The sequence below is a fragment of the Heliangelus exortis genome, chromosome 1, assembly GCF_036169615.1.
Source record: "Heliangelus exortis chromosome 1, bHelExo1.hap1, whole genome shotgun sequence".
Taxonomy (NCBI): Eukaryota; Metazoa; Chordata; class Aves; order Apodiformes; family Trochilidae; genus Heliangelus; species Heliangelus exortis.
The window spans coordinates 188,497,677-188,521,840 of NC_092422.1; the positions used below are offsets into that span (position 1 = coordinate 188,497,677).

General features: G+C 36.3%; 1 protein-coding gene across 1 annotated transcript in view; it reads right to left on the reverse strand.

Annotated features, from left to right (window-relative positions):
• Positions 1-24,164, reverse strand: part of SEMA3A (semaphorin 3A) — a 165,727-nt gene that overhangs the window by 21,566 nt on the left and 119,997 nt on the right. The window contains exons 7-12 of the mRNA XM_071734053.1: positions 15,300-15,442; positions 14,106-14,220; positions 13,937-14,006; positions 12,737-12,881; positions 7,654-7,873; positions 2,526-2,617 (exon numbers count right to left, since the gene is read on the reverse strand). Of these exons, the coding sequence (XP_071590154.1) occupies positions 2,526-2,617; positions 7,654-7,873; positions 12,737-12,881; positions 13,937-14,006; positions 14,106-14,220; positions 15,300-15,442 (785 nt within the window). The remainder of the gene's footprint in view (positions 1-2,525; positions 2,618-7,653; positions 7,874-12,736; positions 12,882-13,936; positions 14,007-14,105; positions 14,221-15,299; positions 15,443-24,164) is intronic.

Consider the following 24,164-nt stretch of genomic DNA (forward strand, 5'->3'; position numbering starts at 1 on the left):
ATAAGCAACATGTTTAACCATGTCAAGGTGAAAAACCCATTCATGCAAAATTTTATTCATAAGAGCAAGTCTTAATCAGAAGCATCATATTCTTGACTGCACTATTCACATAGAAAGAAGTTACTCATATTTGCAAAACACAGAATTTGGCAAGAGGTTTCCTGCAGCATGGAATACCCATTATTTAATGAACCAAATGTTTCAAGAGTTTTTGTTCTCCTAGATAAGTTTACATGCAATTGTATTTATCTGTAGCAAGCAGATGTCAAGCCAATATCTACTTTATAACAGGAGGCACTGTAGGAACTGTTTAACAGAATAGGCATATTTCAATCTGATTAAAAGACTGCAACACCTTTTAGGCCCATCGGCTTGAATAGATTTTAATATAGAGAATAGAAGTGGCAACCTTTGGTCAGAAAGAAAGTCAGTCAGTTCTGTATGGGCTTTATTATATTTAAAATCTGCTATCCATCCCATGTATCATACTTTTGGCTATGAACATTAATAAAGTCCTTATTAAGCTTTTACACTTTTGTAGCTTTCAACGTAGTTATCCTGAGGGAATTGGATATGGGTCAGTGGATGTTAAGCATGTGGACTTGCCTTTACAAATGGGTTAATAGACATTATATTAGAAATCATCAATTAAGTGTAACATTTGAATGAAAATTGAACTCATTAGTTTGTTTGCTCAGCTGCTCAGAGAAATATTGCACAAATGAGGCTAAAAGAGGCATTTGTTATCAATGTAACAGATATGACTTTTCATTATAAATAAAAAGCACTGAATTCAGCACATTGCAGTTTAAATATCAAAATACATTGTTTATGATGCACATAGTCTCTTTAGTAACCAAAGAAAACTTAACATTTTGTTAAGGTACATGTGAAATCTGTTGTGAATTTCCTATTGAAAGATCTGCATATAAATTCTACTTATCCCACTGAAGTATATTAATGTCCTCTTTAAGGCTTAAATACATGACAAAGGAGATGAATGAGCCTTCAAGTAAATCAGAAAACGAAAATCCTTTTGTGTAATGAATAAATGCACGTGTAAAGTAAAATACCAGATCTGAATTTGCCATTAACCATTCTACTTCTGTAAAGCACTTCTGAAATAAAACTTTCACTCCATTTATTTTCTTCCTTTCACTTATATATTTCTCTGATCTCCTTCAGTTTGGCACTTCTACTTGATTTAGGGAAGAGACTGATACATTATCAACAATTGCCAAATTACCCTGCATTAATGTAATGACTTTTGCATGTACAAAGAAGAAAAAAAAAGCTGGGAGCCACAAATTACTTGTCTCGTTTTCTCCTCATAGTTTCTTTTTTTTCTTTTTTCTTCCTTTTCTTTTTTTTTTTTTTTTTTTTTTTTTTTTTTGTTAAAAAGGAAAGAAAAATTCCTTCTTTTCTTAAAAAAACCCCATGCATTGCCAGTAAAGGCAAGATTATCCATTAAAAACCAAAAAAAACCAACAAACCCCAAAAATACAACCCTAGAAAAGAATGAAAAGAATATATACATGCTCTGTTAGGTACGTTTTATCTGTTCAGCAAGATACAAAATATAAAGGGGTAGCAATTGAGTACTAGCAGGTTTGGAGCACAGTCCTTGCCAGAACATCTGCAAACAGACCATGTGAAGTGGGGTCCCCGAGCACAGAAGTGCCATCTTCCCACTATCAGATTAACCTCATGCTCCCAGCTAGGTATCCCTGAGCTCCCTGAAAGCCTGGAGCCTGCAAAATGGTGCCATAAATGGTCACTGCCAAAAAGAAAAACATGGGGAAGGTGCACGATGCGTTGCTGTGTGTAAAGCACAGGACATCCCTCTGTTCTGTCTGGAAAGTGTTTGAAAGGCTTTCTCAGCCTTGACTTGCAGGAGTGTTTATGGAATGCCTTATTGCCTTATGGAATGTCTCAGATAGGAAAAGTGGAAGAGACTGATTTTCACAAAAAAGTATTAATGATTAGAAGGTGTTTATGGTGTCTTGTGTCAAACCATGAAAATGTGACTGCAAAGGTACCTTTAAAAAACATAAACACTTTCTTTGTTTCTCAGACTATTAAGCAAAAGAAATCTGTGCAGATCACTGCTTTTCCTTAAGTACCTTAATAAATTTATTATGCTGATAGCCTGAATAGTGTTAAGAGTAGATGCAGCTATGAAATTCATGTATTGCATACCTTTGTGTGAGAAAAGAGACAGGTTTTATCCTCAGACTTGCGCAGATACATACTTAATTACAGCGTGTAATAGCTCTAAGATACAGAGATAATAATGTACTTTTTAAACCACAAAACAAGAGCCCAGAATGCCATTTCTTTTATCATTAACCTCCAGCTAGCACGGAAAGTTTCAAGGTTTATTTTGACTAGTGTCTGGGTCTCTAAGTGACAGGCTAATTAGAGGGGTATGCCAGGCTACTCCTTGGCTAGACTACAACAAGTTTAGTTTGCAGCTGTCCACAGAGAAATCTACAACCTGACACTTGAAATTTAGCTGCACTTACCCGAAAGACTGTCATTTCTTCCAGCAAGACTTCCTCTAATTCATGCCAAGTCTCCTTAGGAATTGAAACCACTTTAAGAACCGTTCCAATATCTTGAAAAGGAAAAAAAAAAAAATAAAAAAAATTCAGGTACTTAGTTTCAGAGCAGAATTTTTTTAGTATTTTTTTAGTTTCAGAGAATTTTTTTAGTATGTAATTATTTCCTATATAAAGACTGTGAAGTTACATATAACTAAGCACTCATTCAAAATACTAAATGTTATTTAAAATAACCTCAAAAACCATTGAATTTTGGTAGTTCACTGAAGTCTTTCAATTTTCAAAATGCAACAAAGAAAACTATTACTATAGTTATTAAAGAATGAAAAGTGCTGAAATGCTATTTAAGTGACAGTATAAAATGACAGATGTTCCCTTCCAACGAAAACCATTCCATTATGCTAAGATTCTCTTTCAGTCATTTAATAGGGTAAGGAAAGGCACTGTATTTACCCAGGCATGTTTTATTGTCCATTTTGAATATGATGTTTGCCATTCTTAAAAGGCATGTGAAGATGCTGTCAGAAGGTTCAGTATGGATATAAAAAAATCTGGACAAATGCTATTAGACAGATGAAGCTGTTAGATCTCTTAAGTACATGCAGTCTTCCCTGTGTCAAACAAAGTACCTAAGATGTATAAGCCCCTTAAGGCATCTGTATTTCTGTGTGTGTTAGACATAAGCCTTCACTGAGGGGTAAAAAGCAATACAACTTATATCTCCTGTTGAGAAATAGGTGTGTGCCAGCATTTTAATACTATAGCCATTTACATTCTAAGGATTTTGCAATTGGTTTATACATGAACAAGGCCAGTGCTTGAAATTCCAGAGCAACAGCCTTTGTTTTGGTGAATATGCTTGAGACTTGAGGCCATCTCAGTTTTACTGCTTCTGCATCTGTGATTTATGTGTTTGTTTCCACGAACAGAATTTTCAGGGAATAACAACAACAACAACAACAAAGTAATTTCTAGGTTGTCTCCCTGAAATAGAAACAACCCAGATGTGACTTTTCTTTTTAACCAGCCAAGTGTAGTGCCCATGTAAATATATCATAGGAGGAACAACTATGTCCCTGAGGACTTTTCATGTTACACATTCTGTATCAAAAATAGTTTAGGAAAATATAAGACAATTTAAAGGGATAAAATTACCAAAATAACAGGACCTTCAACATTCTGCAAACAAGAATTAATCAACAATCAAGGAAAATCACAATATATTTTGTAACATATATATTTGTATGTTAGTTGAAATTTCCAATTAAAAATGTGACAACTCACCACTTCTATATTGAAAATATCTATAAAATTGAAACAAATAGATTACACAGGCTGAAAAAGTTTTCTATAAAGTAACTATCTTAAAACCTATTGATTTAATGAGAAATTTCTGGTATTTCAACTTCTTTATATGAAATAAAATACTCTAGAAATCCTAGAATATCCTGTAGAATGGAAATTTTCATTTTTCCATCTGCTCCTCTTTAAGCAGATGTTGGTTTCTAAGCCCATATTTTTGCAAGTTTAGAAAGGAATGATGTTTTCCACAAAATATCTACATCAGTGTTTTCTTTCATTCATCAAAATTTCATAGATTCTTTATATTTTCTTAAAAAAAAAAAAAAAAGCCACAAAAAAGAGAAGCCCAGCTTTATTTTTATTTAGGCAGTTACAAGTCCAAACTAAGCGAGTAAAATATACCAGATAAGCTGTTTTGGAACTGGCTTTCACTATGGTTACTGCTACTAATTGGATATATTTCATTCAAGAAATATTATTGAGACTACAGAACAAATGCAATGTAAACTTCAAAACAAAAAGAAAAAATACACATCCCTACAACAGAGTAACACAGAGTAATGGATAATTTATCATTAGCTTTATTTGTAATTTAATGGTTGAGCTAATTCCCTTGACTATCCTGATAATTTGAGAACTGTGGTTTAAAGGGAAATACATTGTACAGGTAAAAAAGAGAACTCTGATCTAACAAATCTAAAAGTGTAGTTATGGGTCACCACTGTATTCTGTGTTGAACTATGTCTCTCCTCAGTCATAATCCAACAAATGCCATATTCCAGAAATGGAGATTTTTGATAAAACAGGGAAACTTTGGGGCTTGAGTAGGCACTGAGCAAACATACCATCCCCACATAATGTTTCAAGTAAAGGTCTGAGTTTTAAGAGGATTTTGCAACAATTACAGTCATCTGATGCTCAAAAAAGCCTCTGAGGTCAAAGTTACACTGTGTTAATCACTATGGTGACTCTGGTCAGGTCACAGGTACCAAAGTGGGGCTTTATCTGAGTTCTAGATCAAGTTTTACAGAGTAACATTTCAAACAATTTCACACAAATGGAATCAAGCTTCTCCTTTAGGATCAATAGGCTCTGCTGAGTAAGATAAGATTACTGGCATTAATTTGCTTTACTGACAGATAAACCTTGACTGTGCCAAATGATCCCAAACATCACACACTCAGGATATGCAATAAGTGCATATCTTAAATCCTGTTTTTTTCTGATATAATTTCAAGCATGCTGATATGATTTTATTTCCACTGTGAAACACACTGGTACAATCACAGTGGGAAAGAAACTGCTCAGCTAAAGATTTCACCCACAGGAAAGGAAAATGTGACCACACTGGATGGCTATTAATTATACTGTGTTCAATTATCATCAGCTATTCATTGAAAAAGAAAAAAAAAAAGTATTTCTTCAACATATTGAAGTTCAGCAGCATGTGGGAACATGTAGATTACTGCAATGGCAATGGGAAAACACAGAAATGTACCTAATCTGATGGGACAGACCTGCACAGAAAAATCCAGTCATACCCCAGAGAGCCTAATTCTGGCTTTGTCGAAGGTTCAGATCATCAAGTGGAAAACTAGACTGTGACTGGAGTCCCCAGTCTGCTCCCTGGCTTGTCCTTTGCTTGGGGAAGATGTAATACATGCTGATTGTGTATCTGTTTCTGGTTCCTTTGAGCAGCCAGCTCAGGGCAGCTTTCTGGTAGAAGGCAGGCAGGGCCTCTGTTCTCCTCCTTTTCCTTTCCCCCTGCATTACAGATGCCCTTTCCTCATTCTGAAAACCACAACTGGGATTGTGAGCATAGAGGAGAACCCTATGCACCCCATCTCCAAGCACAGGTGTTGTAACACCTCTTCTTGTCCCATGAGGGTATTACCTTCTGTGGGAAAAAGAACAGTTTCTATAGACAAAAGTAATATTTCAAGAAATAATAATACTCTGAATTTACCAAGGTGTGCTTTTGGTGCTGAAATATCTTTTGGCAAGTACACGTAACTATCTTTCAATACTTATCTTGCAGGTTGGAGGGACAAACATCAGCAATGTTGGATGAGATCCAGAGTACTTACCACACACCTGAATATTAGTGGTTTACAGAACTGAGTGCCTGAATTCCCAACTTAAATGTAAGAGCTACCTATCACTGAAGCTCTCACAGAAGGAGACCTTACCTGGCTGCATAACTATCCATCTTACTCTCAAAGAGGTCCTGAAGAAAGTATGAGCCTCTCAAAAAGTACTTATCTCTCTCCCTTGCAGAAGCCTGGGCATTTCTCTCCATCTGAATGATAAACTTTGGTGAGATAAATGCCACCTCTTGTGCTAAAGATGTAGACACAAATTAGCTCCTTGTATTTGTTCAGCATCATACTCTACGTGCTGAAGGGCTTGCTTCCTTACATCGCAGCCAAGGGGAGTATTGCCATTGATTTTTTTTTTCTGGGTTGAATCAGGTCATACAAGACTTGTTGAAAGGAATAAAACACTGCCAGTTGTACATGGCACTGAAGTCCCTAAAATGTGATGGAAAATATATGTATTGTGTAAAACCACAAGAAACATTTCAGTGTTTTATGTAAGAACATGCTGCTGCACTGATATCTAATAACTCAGTTCATAGCTTTAAAGAGCTGAAACACTTCCTGCAGAGCTGCATTTCCTGCAGTAACTGTTCTGAATTGCTATGCATGCACTGTGTTTAGTACACAAAGCTTCATCAGCTTTCAGTTTACTCATAATATGTTTCAGGCATCACCATGAGAGAGATTTATTGCTTTGGAAATCTGACTCCAGATCTAGAGCTTTAGAACTGTACTTAAAGCAAGTCAAAAACTGGACTGTTGTGAGTCAGCCAGCCAGATATTTTTTGGTCCAAAGCTGAAAAGAAACAGTGGGCTTTTGGCCTTGATTTGTGTTGACTTCATGATGCAAATGTCTAATTGCTAGCAATTATGTTCAATATAAGTTTAGAATACTTTTATGAAACATAATTGAAAGACCAGCCGACTGAGGGACTATTTTCAAAGGTGAAGAAGCAGATCCACCAATGCTGATCAGCATAGTTCTGAAGTCACTGAACCAAGGCAAATGCCTATCAGCTAATTTCTGGCTAGTGTTATTTCCCATTATTACCTTTCTGAAAAAAAATGTATTTTCTGAGTGCATATTTCCACTTTTGATGAAATGACCAAGCTATATGATTCTGCAAATGCTTTGGAAAGCATTTCTGCTGAATATCAACTCTTCTTAAAACACTTTCCATGCACCAGAAATTTTCATCCTAAGTAAAATGATGCAGGCTTCTGGCTCAAGAACTGGTTATCTTAAGGCAATACTTGAAATACTTGAACATTACACAAGACATTTGCCATACCTGGATACTTGCCTCATTCATGTTAATACTTATGCTGCACTTCAAAATAGGCACCCTTAAAACCAGAATTTTAATACTAAATTATAATTAATAAGGTAAGATATTTCTAATAAAATTCTCTAATAACAGTAGTTAAAAAGACAGTGGTTTGATCTTAATCCAGTTGGGAAAACTCCTAAAGGATTAAGGAATTCAGGGCATAGCCTGAACCTGTTAACAGCAAATGTATGTAAAAAAGCCTTCCCCATATGCACAGTTTTGAATCTTGCCCCAGCTTTTCACAGGTATACTCTGAACCATAAATCAGTGTTCTGTCTTTCAGGGCATGAAATTTTATCAGATCTGTGTCTCCAAAATGCCTGGAGGATTATCCAGTGTAGATTCAAGACTTCTCACCTGTGCCAATGAACATCACATCGTATTGGCCATCTTCTGCATCTACTCGATCTACTACTATCTGTGTGAACTGGTAATCCACATCTGTTTTGATCATGATTGGACGGTTGTTGATGGGGAATACTGGGTTGTACATGGCTGGATGACTTCTTGCAAATGTTATGACTTCATCAGGAAGGTCTTTGGTGGAATCAAAGCCTCCAAATGTTTTACTGGGACACTGGAAATAAAAAATACAATGTTTTACATTTTATTACTGGTCATTAGTGACATATTAGAAAAACATTTCTTTAAATCATCCCAGCTATTGCAGTCTCTAACTCAATACGATCTAAGTGTTTCAAGACAGACATCAGAAGTTAATTCTGTCATTAAAAGTCTCTTTTTTATTTTTACTTTTTATTTTGGATTTAAATCAATACAATTAACAGAGTGTAAATGATCCTCATACATAATTTTTGTTACTACTATGCAGTGCAAAAGGATTTTCAGTCATTTACTGATTAGTATTGATCTTCAATTGGCAAAAGAAGAAATCCTGAATTATCTGAAATAATTTGATATGAGACAAGCAATTTCAGTATTTGGCTATGTATACAACAAAAAATTAGTTAAGTCACTATCCTAGTTTCAAAGTTTTATCTTCAGAAGCTGACTGGAAATCAATTCCTCTCTGAGGAACCAAATCTTTATCCCTGTTCTACTGACTTTTCAAACTCCTGCTTGTCTCAACAAGCCTCTCTCATCCATGTAGTTCCGATAACATGGATCCTATTACACTAAATCAGATCAGATCAGTCATGTCCTAAATGTATCTCCTCTCCCTTGACTGATTCTAAAGAAAGCCTGGTCTGAGTGTTGCTGCTCATCCAGTCAATGTGAAGAACTAGGTGAAACAGCTCTTGCTAAAGAATTAAACTGAGTCCTTGTTGTTTAGTACTGTGCATGAACAGAAAAGTTGGTGTTCCCTTGGGATTAAGCTTATTTCCATAAAGCAACACAGCAGAGTCCCTTTTCTCCCTTATACAGCCACAGGTGAGCCAGACAGCTTTGCTTCTACTCTGTGAAAAGCAATGAATTATTTGCTCACATTCTCCCAACATGAGCAAAACATAGAGGCTGAGACTTTTGTATCCACAAAAATATTATTGTACTTTTACCTACTGCATGTCCCCTCCCCATGTGAGGACAGTGGCTAATCACCACTATTTGCTCTCATGTCTTCTGTACAATTGGTAACTGTTTTATGAGCAAATAGACATTAAAGTAAGCATCAGTTGTGTGCTAATAGTGTTACATGGATGAAGAGAATAAAGCATAATGTCATTAAAACACCATTCCAAAGATACTTGTCAAAGAATGTGGTATCCCCACTTCTAATCTGTTCAGGGATTATTATTTAAACCATAAAACTCTGAAAACCAGTTGACAACTATTATGTTTATAGCATTTGAACCTGAAATATAAACCAGCTGGTGTTAAAATGCCCTAGATAATTTTCCCTTTGTATTCACCTATAGAAAATATTGCAAGTAAATTAAAAACCTAGAGAACAACATCTTGTTAGCCAAGAATCCAGACCTTGCAGGATGATCAGCAGAAGAAATCAATTGTCTTTGCTATCACCTTGATTCAAATTATTAATAATTCATCAGAAATGAAATTAAAAAATCAATGTTGTCTAAAGGAGTAGTTGTTATACTCAGCAAGCATGGTTCCAGGATGGACACACAAAGTGTAAATTGCCCCTTTTTGGCACATTAATTAGTAAGCAAATTCTTGCACCCTGTTCCACTGCATGGTACAGGAGGGAGAAAGGCAGGGAGGGCAGGAGGGCATTCGATTAATGCAGGTGGAGCAGAGTAAGCAGAATAAAGTTAGTTATCTGCTTTGTTGTGTCAACATTTTTCAGTTTACTTATTATATATGCTCTTGCCTTCTTGTACAAAAACATTACAAAAAGAAAATAAGATTGCATTTTTATAGTCATTGGACAAACAAATTTTGCGACACTGTCTCAAAAACTGTGGTTAAAATTCTACACTTCAATTTTAAGCGTGTTTTACATCTTGTCTTATATCCTAACTACAGTTTAACACTAATTACTCAGATTAATTAGATTATAATTAATTGGATAATCTATGCAAAGTTTTTTAAGTATAACAATCTCTACAGAAGAAGTAAGCACTGTTAATTGCAGCTGGGCAAACACTGAAAAAAACAGTAAATGAATAACCATTTCAATTTTAAGCAAATGAATTTCAGCTGTGTTTCAATTCCTTTGATATTTACTTTCTGGCTCATTCTTCTAACAAAGAGTTGTACTTGCAGCAATATCGACCAAAATGTATTTAGTGCAGAAAAATCACAAAGTCATTAGTGTCATAATTCTATGAGTTTAAATGAGACTCTCAATTCCAAGAGCCAGATTAGTGCTTGGATCCCCTGCTTGTCTAGGAGTGAACAAATAACAGTAACTTTTTGTCTTTACATTTAAAAGTCTAAAATTCCACTACCTGGGCTAGGCTGTGTGGGTCACCTTCATTCCACCTCACTTCAGGAAAATGACTGAGATGAAATAAAACTCTCTTGGCTTTAACTTCCTTCCTTGTCATTAGAGTGAAATGGACACCATCAGTAGGTGAGATTTAGCTCACTCATAATCCAAATTGCTTATAGAAGAATTTCAGCCCACATAAAATCTGAGCTGTCCTGAGAAGGAGTCATGTTTATTTGTGTTGTGGTCACAAAACCAGGATATGCAACAAAGGCATTATCCTTGATGCTAACAACAGAACTGCTTTTGGTATTAGTGAGTCTAGGCCAAGCTAATTGGCAATGTGCTTCACCCAAACTCATGTTGATAGATCTCATCGATATCACTGATATCAAGAAAGTAGAATATTTTCCACTACAAAAGGATAGGCATGAATACAAATGTCCTGAAAAAATTTGGAGATTCGAGTCAAAGAACTCCTGCATTTAACATCCACTTCCAATTTCTGGTCCCCACTATGGTTAGGGGTTTTGATCAGTTAGGAGGTGATAACTAGGCTGTTGCCTCACTGGAATATTAGAGACTCCAGCAGAATAAACCAATAAGTACATTTCAGTAGGTGTTTTGTCATAAGTGAAGATAGACTCTTGGAACCATGAAGCAGAGAAAACTTGAGCTGTTAGCTGAATCAGATATGAATATATGATATATATATATCTCATATTTATGAATATATGATAGTCAGATATGAATTCAGATTGAGGTACTTCATTCAAGATGAGGTATAAACAAAAATCCTCCCAAACATTGTTAAATGGCTAAAAAATAATAACAACGACAAAAAAGAAATAGTAATTTTAAAAAATCTATAGATCTTAAAGGAAAAATGCTGGCAACTTCTTTGTTAAATGTGATGCTGATGTAGAATTTTTACCAAGTTTTTTGACTTTTCGAAAGAATCATTAACTTTTCTTTACTCTTACTGGGCAAATCACCAGATGCAAGTTTACTGGCATCTCACACCTTAAATCCCTCAGATAATGAAGCAGTGCTTAACTGTTGCAGCGAGCCTTCTTTCTTTCGGGGACTCGGTTCTTCTCCAGGAGCTCTTTCCTGCTGTTCCTCTCCTCAGGCATCTTCATCTGCTTCTGACTCTGCTTCTGGGAGCATGCCTTTTACCTAGCCCTTCAGCCCCGCCCATTTCCGGCTGGGGCAGGCCCTAATTAGTGGGCACACCTGGGCTTAAGCTCCCAGTTCATTATCAGTGACACCTGAGGACTTATGGTCTTCTCTACACTTAACTGCAGTGAGATCTGGGACTGAATCACTGTAAGAAGCTCAGGTTTTGTTTCTCCTTTCCCTTTCCCATTTCTTGAAAAAGGAAGCTACAAGTCTGACATGTAAAGGAACTTCAAAAAATTTTCTTCTCTATTCTCAACAGGTCTTCAAACCATTGAAAATGCATCCAGTTATTTTGCTTTAGAATAAAAAGCTTATTTGCAGCCAAAAATGTCTTGCATTTTGAAATTCAGTTTTATCCTACTGTTAAAATAGAATTATTTTAGCAACCATGAAGGAAAAAAAATAGTGTTTTTCAAAATGGTAGACACCAGGATTAGAGTCACTTGCAGTGGGTTAGGAGAAAGTGATGGCCTCAGACACTCTTGAATTACCATCATTTACAGTGCCATGACCTTTTGCACTACATGGTGAGACTGCAGGGCTATGTACAATTGCATAATTTGGGATCACATTCATCTAGGAAAAAATTCTATAATTCTACAATTTTTTACAATTACATTTGTATGCTTATATGTATACATGTATATCTTCAGCAATGATATTTAAGAATTTAAATGGGACAAGATGATTTGTATCAGCTAAGGAACTACCTCCAGTGTATACAGCTAATGCTTTTTTCATAACTGTCATGTCTTCTTAGGCTGCTGGTAATTTCAGAGGCAGTTAAGTATTTCTAGAATGTGATGACATCAAAAAGATGTCAATGTGGATATCTTAAATATATTGATATTTTAGTATATCTTCAACAATAAACAGGTAAAGGCATAGATTTAAAAAAATGCTGATGGAAGTCAGAAGTTATTACAGTCACTCCATCATCCACTGCAGAAATATCTGTCTTACTGTGCTAAAATTAATGTCAAGAACAACTCGAAGTTTCTTAACAGCCTGGCAGATGCTCTGTTTTCTGTTCATTCTCACCAAGAATGGTTCAGCAAATATTTGGAACAAAGACAAATTCCAAGGAAAGGATAATGCAGAGTAATTTATTAAACATTTGACTTTGGTAAATCCTCCAGACATTGATCAAACTTCTGCTGAAGTTGTTAACATGAATGCCAAAATTAAAATCCAAATGGAGCAGTTATTGCAGTTTCATATTTCACATGAAAATCAGGAAGTTTTGGACCCAGAGGAACTGTTAGCTTTCCTTTCTGCCACCCTGTCCATGTCATTGTCTTTTTCAGTTTCTTTCCTGGATCTCAGCTGAAGGACCATGTAAAAGTTGAAAATATTTTTCATAGTTTTCACTTTTTAGACTGCTATATTTCTAAGGGTACTTACAGTTCCTGGACGTGGATATGGCACTCGACCCTGGTAGGGAACCCACTGGTAGTTTGGGCCATCTCGGTGGGCATAGGGACCAAGAAATACCCTCCTCACATCAGTCATGCTGTACATGCACACTGCTGAGCCCTTGAAGATATTGCTAAAAAAGAGGGGAGAAGAAATCGTATCAAGTTCTTTAAATTATCAGCCGGTTTAATTGAGTGGAAGAGCCATGGAAATAGCAGATTGTTGCTTCTTAATTTATTGTATGTGCTGATTACCAAACCTCTGACATGCTCTCAAAGCAATACTAACACACTTCCCATGAAAGCTCAGCATAGCAGATACGATGTCTCAGACATTTTCCTAAGTAGATGGCTGCTATTTCACTATTTAAAACATACTGTCCCCAGAAGGACAAAGCCTTCTGAGTAAACTCCAATGTGGTCAACCCTAGAGGACTATTCAATTCTTTCCTAACTTTGCATTTTTCTCTATTTTTTTTTATTGGTCTCTTCTGTTATTTGGGCAGCACACAAGCAAACTTCAGTGTTGTTTCTTAATTTGAGATTTCTTAAAGAAGACAGGAAGGAATTATAAATCTGCCTCTTTTATGGCTGGTTATCACTACATTGTTTCTGTTTATAAACTAAAACTTTTTTCCTTCACGGATAATTGTAGAAATGCAACCAGTACTACAAACCTTCCTCAATCCAAAGCTGCAAGTATAATTTTGGTCTTTGTGAAAGCACATTGAAACCAAAACATTTAAGTCACAGTTATGTGTGGTACAAAAACAGAACTTTTGAAAGATCATTAATTTCAGCAGTTTTTTTTTTACTAATACCTCCCTGAATAGCCAATTTCTCACACCACAGATTTTCTATTTCACCCTGCCCTCAGAAAAGTTTACGCTTGTGTTATTTTTCCAAGTCTGTGTGGAAAGGGCTACAAATTCTGAATCCCACAATTAAAATCCAATTTAACAGTTAAAACAGCCTGAGAAACTGATAGTCTTTGTGATTACTTGCTTTGGAGTGACAACGTACATTGCTCATAAGAAAAGAAACCTAATTCATTACCTCTTACTGCCACTGGCTTCTCAGTTCAAAGGTTAAGAAAATTTGTGTTTTTAAAAACATTTTCAACAAAGAGACCTCTTTAAAACAAGCAGCCACCCAAGTTTCCATGCAAGTAAAATGATACATTCTATACCTGGAAGTTGTAAACACTCCATAGACTATTGGATTTTTAGGGTCTTTTGAGTTCATTAGGAACACATCCTCTGTAACAATAACAAGAGATGGAAAACAAAAGCTAAGTTAAATTCATATGAATAATATCTGAAAACATGTCTGTATTCAAAGCCATTTCAGCCACTTACGTAGTTCATCAAAGTGTGTGTCAATGCCATTGGGGCCTGGCACAGAACAAATCAGCCGTGCTTTGAGGAAAGTTGTCCACTTGTTAACAAGGCTCCTGTGCCCACCAAAGTCATTCTAATAACAAAAGTATTTTGCATTAATATGTGGTAACAGTCTTTGTTAGAAGAAGCAGAGTGCTAACAAAATAAATAACCAAAAGATGATAATCATCGAAAAGAGAGAAAAGAACTGAACTTCTACATACAAAAGCATTATTATGTTGCCAAAGACACTAATTCTGTATAGCACATAATTAAAAAAAAAAAAAATAAATCCCAAACTTCCTTATATATTGTAATACACATATAACACTGAAGAAAGACAGGCAAAGTATTCTGTTGCGGAGTTCCCAGGCCTGCTGTGTTCTGGTGAAGCCTAAGGAGTTCATTATTCTTAACTGAGTAGCAGCAAAATATATATGAAATTATAAGCGGACAAAGTAGATAACAGTGCCAGAAGACTTGGGATGAGTTTTATAGCTAAAAAATTTATGAAAAAAGTGCACCAATTATGCCATACTTACAGGGTAATTGGTTTTTTGAACAGGTTTTGAGGAGATAAATTAAAATTTTGCTTATGGATTAGCATGAAATTTACTGTGCATATCATAGTTGCCAAAACTACAACATTTATTAATACAGTTCAATTTGTAGAAATTCTTTTTAAAAGTTTGTGAGAAAAAAAAATATTTGGATGTCTATCAGCATGGATATATGATTCAATCTCCAGTCATTAAGGGACTTCTGAGAGGTTGCCCATTTCTACAGCTAAGCTTAAGCAAAAGCTTCATTTAATCTTCCTTTCCCTGTTTTAAAATTGTTCACTAATGTGGGATTTAAAAATCCAGTTCTTCAAATGTTTTTGGCCTGCCTAGAAGTATCAAATTTCCTGTGAAAGTTTCTCTCTTTGCAGATACATCCTAAGCCTGAGAAGACGCCTATGACTTTTTGAACAAAACATCATAGTTTGTAAAGCTTTCCCCAAAAGGGAAGAACTGAATAGTATACATCTGGGTGTTTCACCCCCTGTTTTTCACTTGAGAGGATCAGTGTTAATACTGAATAGTTTACAGGAAAGAAAATGCAGTTTGTAAAATCACTTGTGAAGTGTCCTGCAAGTGTATTTAATCTCATATGAAGAAGCCATTACTTTACCTTGCAGATCTGCCCTATTCTGGCATGAGTGGCTTTTCCAGTATGCTCCCCATCAATGGCATTTTCACGGAAGAAGAAATAGATTTTGTCATCTTCTGGATTGTCGCTCTCTGGTATCAGGTGAGCACTAATAAATCTAGGATCTAAGAAGAAATTGCCATTGTGCATGTTATTACTCCATTAGCTGAACCACTTGCCTTCCTTATACAAATGAATTGTGATTTTGCTTCCCAAGAATCAATCTTTGCATCGAATGGCAAATACATCCATGTTAGGTGCACTGTCACCCAATAATGTGTGAAATTTACATTCCTCTTATATTTAGTGCATTGAATATATAAGTAAAGTATTTTATGTGTAGACAAGTATGAATGTGTTACTGACAAAAACATTTAAAAATACAGTTTTGATTTTGCTTACTTCCACACTATGATACCCCAAGCCCCCCAAATTTTGTCCCATTTTGAGAAAAGAAGTACATTCTTGAATTCTATTCAAGTTACTGAAATACTATGTCTTTTTATTTTTTCAAATATTCTTTTTCAAAGAAAACCTTTATTTCTTGAAAATTAGAGTGGCAACATTATATGATTATAAGGAAAGCATACTGATGGTTATGTCAAAAATGGTGGAAAGTAGTTTTGGGGGAGAATTTTACAGCAATTGTAACAGTAAACTCATACCAGTGGTGAATCTGGCTCAGCACTGTATTTTAAAGATACTTCAGCTGGTATCTTTCACTATATTTGGAAAAAGAAGGCATATCCAACAGATTTACCAATCTGTTTTATAACCATTTTACATCCTGCTGGGATAATTAAATGTGGACTATATTTATCCACTCAGAGTCCTGTTCCTATGTGAAGTTATAAGCTATTTTAGTGTCATGCACTAACATCTTTTCAGTGTATGTTTATTGCTATATAATTACAGAAATAATGATTTTTACTTTGTTTTATCAGTTTGCAGTAGCTGTCCTGTGAAACCCATAGCCTTATTAAGGCTGGCAGTGTTTGTAAGCAACAGATTTGAATGTATTTTTATAAATATATACATGCATGCACTTAGATTTTTTTTTTATTATATGTGTGTATTCCACAGAATTTTGTGTGTGTGTGCATATATATATTCTTATGTGTGTATATATATAGATATGCATATATATATATATATATACATATGTATGTATATACACACACACAGAGACACAGAGTACATCAGAATTACCATACTGGATTAAACCAAGGTTTACTTAGCTCAAGATACATATTCCAACATTGTCATCTTAATTCCTGTACTGGAAATACCAGCAGTGTTCAAGATGAGTTATGTTCTTACACAAGGGCTATAGCAATACTCTGTTGAATTTGCTGTTATTTTTCTATTCATTCCTAACATTTAATTAGAATTCAACAGTTCCCAAGCAGTAATTTGAAATGTTCATGGAACTTCATGTACTATATAACCTCAGAACCTCACTTTTCATTGGTAATGCTCAGTCCACAGCCCACCATTTCTTAGGTGAAGATGGGCATCATTTTTAATGGTTTTCCCCATGGTTTATCACAATATCATTCATCAGGAATAATTCAATTTGTCATTTGATTGCTTAGCTATCCAGTTGCATAAGATCCTTTTGTAAGTCTTCACAGTCTTCCTTTGTCTCACAATGCTGAACAACTTAGTATCATAAAAAAATTTCTCATCCTGTTGCTAAACCTCTTTTTCAGCTTATTTACAAACACACTGAACAACAACAGTTGCAGAACAGATCTCTGTGGGACTGTGTCTATTACCTATTGTTGATTAAAATAAATCTTTTTAGACATCTGAAAACATAAAAAAACATCTGAAAACACAAACCTCAGTAACTTAAGCTACCAAAGCAATTTCCTTTCTTTCAAGTATGCACTTAATAGCCTTCAAGTTACACTGGCACAAAGCCCAAGATAAGTAATATCTAGACTATATTGTACCATGGTAAATATCTGTTATTTTATATAAAATGTACTAGGGCTTTGAATGCAACTTGTACCAGAAGAAACATAAGGCTACATCTTGAAAAAATCGGAATTGCAGCCTGTCAAAAGATACATTAGAGAAAGAGGATACCCATTAGCAGACACTGTCTGGGCTACTGGATCTGGAGAATCTCTTGTCTGAATACCTTGTTTTTACAGTCTTAAAGTCTTAATGAAAAGAGTAAAAAAAAAATCATTCAACCAAAACCTAAATACATTCCCAAATGGTTGAATGATTTGTTTCTAGTGCAATGGGTTTTGTAAATCACAAGATATCAAATTCTAAAACAAATCACTGTATTATCAGGCATCAAAATTCTAACTTTACATTGGCCTCTGAAGATACTGTGGGGAGTCTCACTTGAGTCAATAGCATTGCTGATACAGTATGGGTTACATAAACTTGCCCTCGGTTAGCATATTATTATTCTTTTCTTTCCCTCTCATAATTTTGCAAGTGAACCTAGAAATAGTAAGAGAGTGTAGTATTAAAGAGGACTGGCACAAGAATGATAGAAAAATAGTTTAAGAAACTGAAAATACTTATTTCTAACAATTCCATCAGTGGTAGCAGAGGAGAAGGATGTGAGGAAGGCATGAACGCTATAGCCAGAGTGCATCAAAATATGCTTTGTATACATTTCTAACCAGTGCTCATCTGGGATGAATTCAGATTTTTAATTAGTGATTAATAATCCTAACTGCATCAATGAAAATAAAGTAATCACACAGCCTAATATTAGAACACAGCCACTGTACCTCATGGAACAGTTTTTATTGAGTAACACTGGTGTACTGATAAAACCTCAGTCTGTTTCACCATATGGTTAAACTTATATGCTTTAGCCAATAAAAGAGTGGCCCTTCATGTCATAGGGCCCTTACTCCTGTTACCTGGTGGTGGCTGGTTTTTCTTCCCTCTTCCATATAACAGATTATGTCTATGCAATGAAGCAAATAAAGAAGAGGCTAGATGTGTTCTGCTGCATACAGAAATAAATTAATTTATTTTCAGAATTAATATAACAATCATAAAAGCCACAACATATATAAATATATAACATTTGGGGAGAGGAAGAGAAGTCAGTAATTTCGTAGGTTATAATGCTTAGAAGTTTGTGGTGTGAACTAGTGATCTGTAGTGTGAGCTTTATTGTTTCATTAGCAAAGGAGCTGTTTGACTTGCCTGAGGCTTGATGCATCCTTGCATTTAACTCCAGGGCTTCAGGCCGTGTTTACAACTAACTGTTTAGGGTCATGATGAATCAATCAGCCAGATGGCCGGCAGTCACGCAACATAACCCTCTCCATAGACTATGTAGCATTTTCTTACTGCTCTTCTTTGAGGAAAGGAAAGGAGATGTTGTCCACAGATGAGGAACTTCTCCTTGGCTCTCCTAATTGCTCACCCATGCAGCAGTAGAAAGAATGTCATCCAGGAATATGTGTGTTCAAGTATTGAGACTGCCCTGTCTTAGCCTGCAAAATTAAACAGGTTCGGTATCAAGGAGTCCCCATGGGAAGTTTAAAATGATTCAGTCAGGGTTGACCTATTTCTTACATTTAACACAGCCACAAAAGATGTGCTGGCGGGAACTTCAAGCAAGTTTTACTGAATGGAATGTGGGACTTTGATCTAAACCCACTGGTGACAATTGTAAAAGTCAGTGCGCTGCAGCTATTGTGGATAGATAGGGTGACTTGAAATTTCTGTGTATGAATTATGGGGTATGCTGTGTCCCTAAGCCTGTCTCCAGTCTGTGAAGCACTCAAAAATGCTGTTACAACAGTTCAACACTTTCTTGTTTAAAAGCAGTCTGCCACTGACTAAATGTCCAGAAAGCATAGTTGGGAAAATTAATTTAAGAAATAATTTGAAAGCAAATATTTTGAAATGAATCATTGCTTAAAAACAAAACAATACAAAACAAATAACCCACAAGCAGACAATGTGGAAGAGTGCTTTAATAACAGCACACATCAAACAACATGTCTGAAACATGTTTAAGCATGATCAAAGGAGAAACAAAGCCACAGCATAAACATGATCAAAATAAAATTGCAGCTAAAAACACGTCTCTGATCTTGCAGCCAATGTGAACAAGCTAAAAATAAAAACTTGGATTTTTATTTAAAACAATCAGCTTTGAGAAGCAAGTTATTAAAGCACACACCTTTTTCGGTATCCTTTTTCCAGTGGTCTTGGCTGTAGGGCTATTTCTCAGCTCATACATGACACCTTTCTAGCGTCACTGTTTGTGTGCCCTCCTGCAATTCCCAGCTCTGCAGACATTTCCCTGGCAGCAGCCCATTAAACTGTCCTTCATGAGAAATCTGGCTCTTTATGAAAACGACACCTTGGTCCAGCTGCCTCTATGATTTATATGCCATTGTTTGCTTAGTTAAGTAATGGAAACATGTTTTGCTTGTCTCAGCAATTCAGGTTGAGAAAAAGCTAAGGAAAATCGATCTGCATTGGTTCTTTTACAAATGTTACTCTTCAAAAGGAACAACTGCACAAACATACATGCAGCCCCAATAGCAAAAAACATTAAAAGTCTGAAATTGGATTTCTAACTGAATTTTATTAGCATTTTAGTGAAGATCTATAAACTTGAAGGCATCAGAAATTACCTATATCTGTCAAGACGGAGTAAGCTCAAGGAACAGAAGCTGGGGTCATCTCTTCATCACTTGACAGGAGCCAAAGGGCAGTTCTCTCAGGAAATGTTTTATAAAAAGTTTGAACTGCATGCTTCTCTTATTGTATATTTATGGCCAAAATGACTAATTTATCAGTTCACAGCAAGAAAATTCTAGGAAACTAGGGAAATTTTATGCTCAGTAAAACTGCAATTGCTATAATTCAATGAAAAGTACTGAAGGGCGACTGGGGCCCTGAGGAGAGGAACAAGACTAGGGAAGCTGAAATTAAAAATTTAACAACAACAAAAATAGACAGCTACTTGGGAGTTGATAAACACATACAGTGCCTGTCCACTGAGACCCAGAAAAGAGAGCCAAGCCCTGTCCTCAAAAAATCTGAATTTGCAATCACAGCAAGCTCTGCTTCCCACAGAGAGGAGGACTTGCAGCACCAGTGCACAGCAGAGCCGTCTGCCACGGGCACGCTCGGCAAGGTCACCAGAGGACAAAGCTTTTAATATATGATGATGAGAGAGCTGAGTTGGTTTGGGCTATTACACATGCAAATGTAGTTTACAAAACACCAAAGCTTTTAGTGGTGTTCTTCCAAAGGCCCTTCATTTTAATTCCTGAACTTTCAGATCCCTCCTGTTGCTGATGATTCAGGCAAACACAGAGGAGTTCTGGTGGATTCAGCACTTAAGAGTGAAGCTCTGCAACAATATTGATTGCATCAGACCACATCCTCAAGGTGGGAATGCTCCTAGGACAAGGGATAACCTGTGGCTGCTATGGACTGAATACAAGGGTTTTGTGGTAGTTTACTGTCAGATGTTGACATGGACCACAGAGTAGAGATGTGATTTAAAGACAAGGTAGGCAGAGGAAGATGTGTGGTATGCCTGCTGTGCATGATTGAGATGCTGGCAGCTGAAAATGGGTAAGAGGCACTATGGTCACTCACTGATATTGCAATGGAAATTCTCATCAGAAAGAGTTTTAAAGACTGATCATACTTATCAAGCAGTTTGTCTTTGAGTCAAGCCAGAGTGATGCTGAGGAACAATTATATTTTTTTTAGTTTTTCAAAGACTAGTGAGAACAACTTGGGTGACATAGATTATAATACAGGGTGATAAATTAAAGGTTTAGATAAAATCTCTTGTATTTTCAACTGCATACATATTCTACTTTTTTTTTTCTTTTTTTTTCTGATTCTAAACTGTTTTCAGAAGTCAGGAAAAAAAATCTACCTTTCTGCAGAATCTGGCTGTTCTGCTTTAGTGCTGACCTGTGTGAATTATTTTTTTTAACTGTTTAAAGAGACTACAGCTTTTCAAGGATGGATGAAAGGTATTAAAAGTAGTATTAACATATCACTTTTCCATATTTCAATACATGGATGCAATAGCAACCTAACACACAAAAAAGAAACACAAAAAAAAGATGCACAATGCTTTTCTACATGTGTAAATTCCCCCACAACTTAGTGCAAGCAGGAATCCAATACCCCAGGGGTTTCAGTGCTTTGAACATGGCTGTCCCCCATGGAAACTTCTCATTGTAGAGAGATGTTAAATCTGTATTAAATGGAGGAGAATTTTTTATAGTTAGGACAAAAGCAGAGATCATCAAGTGTATTAATAACATAAGATGGCAAAGAACTCCATGCTGGTTGGGCAGCTTTAGGGAGAAGTGAAGTAGTTTGTAAGGTCAGCCTGGGTTTTAGGGTTCTGGGCACACCCCCAGAAGAGCCACCAGGTGTCCTGTAGAGGCAGCCTGTCAGGTCCAGGGAAAGGGAAGGAAGGCGAGAACAGCAGCAGCAGCCGCCCTCCCACAGGGGTTGAAAGCGGTGGTGACCGGGAGGAGATGGGAGAGAAGGGCGGCTCGGCCTGGCCCCTCCTCTGTGCTGAAGGACCAAAAGGACCTCAATGGGAGCACAACCTTAATTTGATGTAGTTAACACCTCTAAAGTAGCGTCAATGAACCTCTGAGTACCAGCCAAGACTTAATTCTCCAGGCAGTGCCAGCATCCCAAGCTCGCTCTCTCTCCTTTTCCTTAGAAACACAGTTCGCTATGAATATTTCTTGGGATTCACATTTTAGCTCATGCAGGAAGGGGAATGAAGAACATGTTGATCTCTGATGCAATTATCAGTTTCTGAGGCCTTTTTTCTAAAGAGACAACAATAGTTTTGATTCTCTGTAATGGCTAATTATATGGTGAAGAAAAGTGAACACAACAGTTCAGTAAAATTACAGCTTAATTCTAAACGTAAATTAGATTTCTCACAATACAATGCTTATGATCTACCCACCCTATTTAATTTAAAAGAGGTGATTATTATCTTTTTACAGAACAACAACCAAAATTAACACCTCTTTTCCATTGCTGACTAAGTTTTAAGGTGTTGTACATCTATCAACACAATTTATTTTAAACTGATTTACTTGTCCCTCAGAGAGAATAATTGAGCAACTGAGAAAACTACCATCCTTCACAGAACAGAAAGAAAGGCTTGCAGCATATTGCCTCCATTTAGGAATACTTTAATCTCAATTCTCTGTATCTCTTAGCCTCTCTGCAGAAAAAGCTAATGAGAGTTCCAGCTAAGAGCCTGTTTTTTCCGCTCTCAGTCATTTATCTGAAGTTTTTGACATTGATGCTTGGAAATAAAAACACTGGAAAGCCTGTGCCTTAACTGTGTAACCTACATCTTTACAGCTCTGGATGTGTGACAAAAACTAAATATCATAGTCTTTATGTTAAGAAGTGATGTATTAGGGAAGGAAGTGGAGCATGGAAGCACTGAAGACAAAAGATATTTCTGATTTGGGGTGTTACACACTTGTAGGGATCAGAGCCATGCTGCAGGCTGTAGCTGTAAGCTGTGGTGATTCATAAGTGGAGCACAAGTACCTGGTGGTTCCCAAAGCAGTTTATGGTAGATGACCCAAAACTCAAGAGACCTAACCTGTTCCTCTCCACTAATGTGATTTTCTCAGGCCTTCCAGAACACTGAGAGATGTATGATTGTCTTGATGTAATAATCTTCCTCTTTGCAACTTGGAAATCAGAGGGTACAAGAAAGTGTTCTGAAGGCAGAGAGATCATGCTTCAGCAATACCATCATCCAAACTACTTACACAGCACGATGGCAGAAGACAAGACCCTAGCTCAGAGTGAGGAGCAGCTGGGGATTAACATGGCAACACATTACACTGAAGGGAAAGTGGGACATCCTTCAGCAGCATGACTGGCAAAACCATGAAACCCCACCTTAACAACAATGGTCTGACCAGTATACCTTCAGCCTCCATACACCTCCTGAAACCTGAACTCTTAAAATTCCTGTCAGCTCCATGCAGTGCACAACACCGTCTCCTACAAAACCACCTACCCACACATATATTACTTTTTTATGCCTACAATGTGAAAAAAAAAATATGGCCTTTGTGTCAAAAATGATATATTTTCAAAACAGGAAGAAAACTCCCAAATTTTGTACTGCCAGGTTCAATTTGAAGTGTGCGGAAGGGGTTGTGTAGCTGTAAAAAACTATCTCCTCCTAGACATCATGTCAAAAAACTAGAAAGGACTCTGCCATCATCTCAGTTCTCAGTGAGGGATGATCATTCATCGAGAAATTATCAACATGACACAGTTCCCAAGAAGTGATCCAGGAGACAACCTTCTTGTAGCAATTTCCTAACCTATCCTATCTCCTGTAATTTAATTTCTTTGTTAAATCTTTTAGATTTGGCTAGAAAACTGAGGCAATTTTATCAACTATGAAAAAGGTTTTGTTGTTATAATTAACTTTTACAGCTAGTGCAAAGCAACTTGACATAAAATCCATTAGAGTAAGATTAATGAGGGATGGCAGTAGAGACTGAAGAAAGGGCTGGGTGAAAGACTGGTTTGAACTATCTGTCAGTACAGAGCAGCAACATAAAATGCAATAAGGCATCTGCAAGTGGAAGCAAAACCCCTCAGCACCTGAGGTATTCAGTGTGATAGCATCAGTTATGACAACCTCTTGCAGTAGTCACGTGAGTATAGTATGTGATTCTAAATTAATTTAGAATCAGTAAACATAAGGTACTAACAGGATTTGTACCCAACTTTTATCAATGATGTGAATCTACTCAATTAAAAAAGAAACAACCAACCAAAAAAAAAATACGGAGAAAGTAT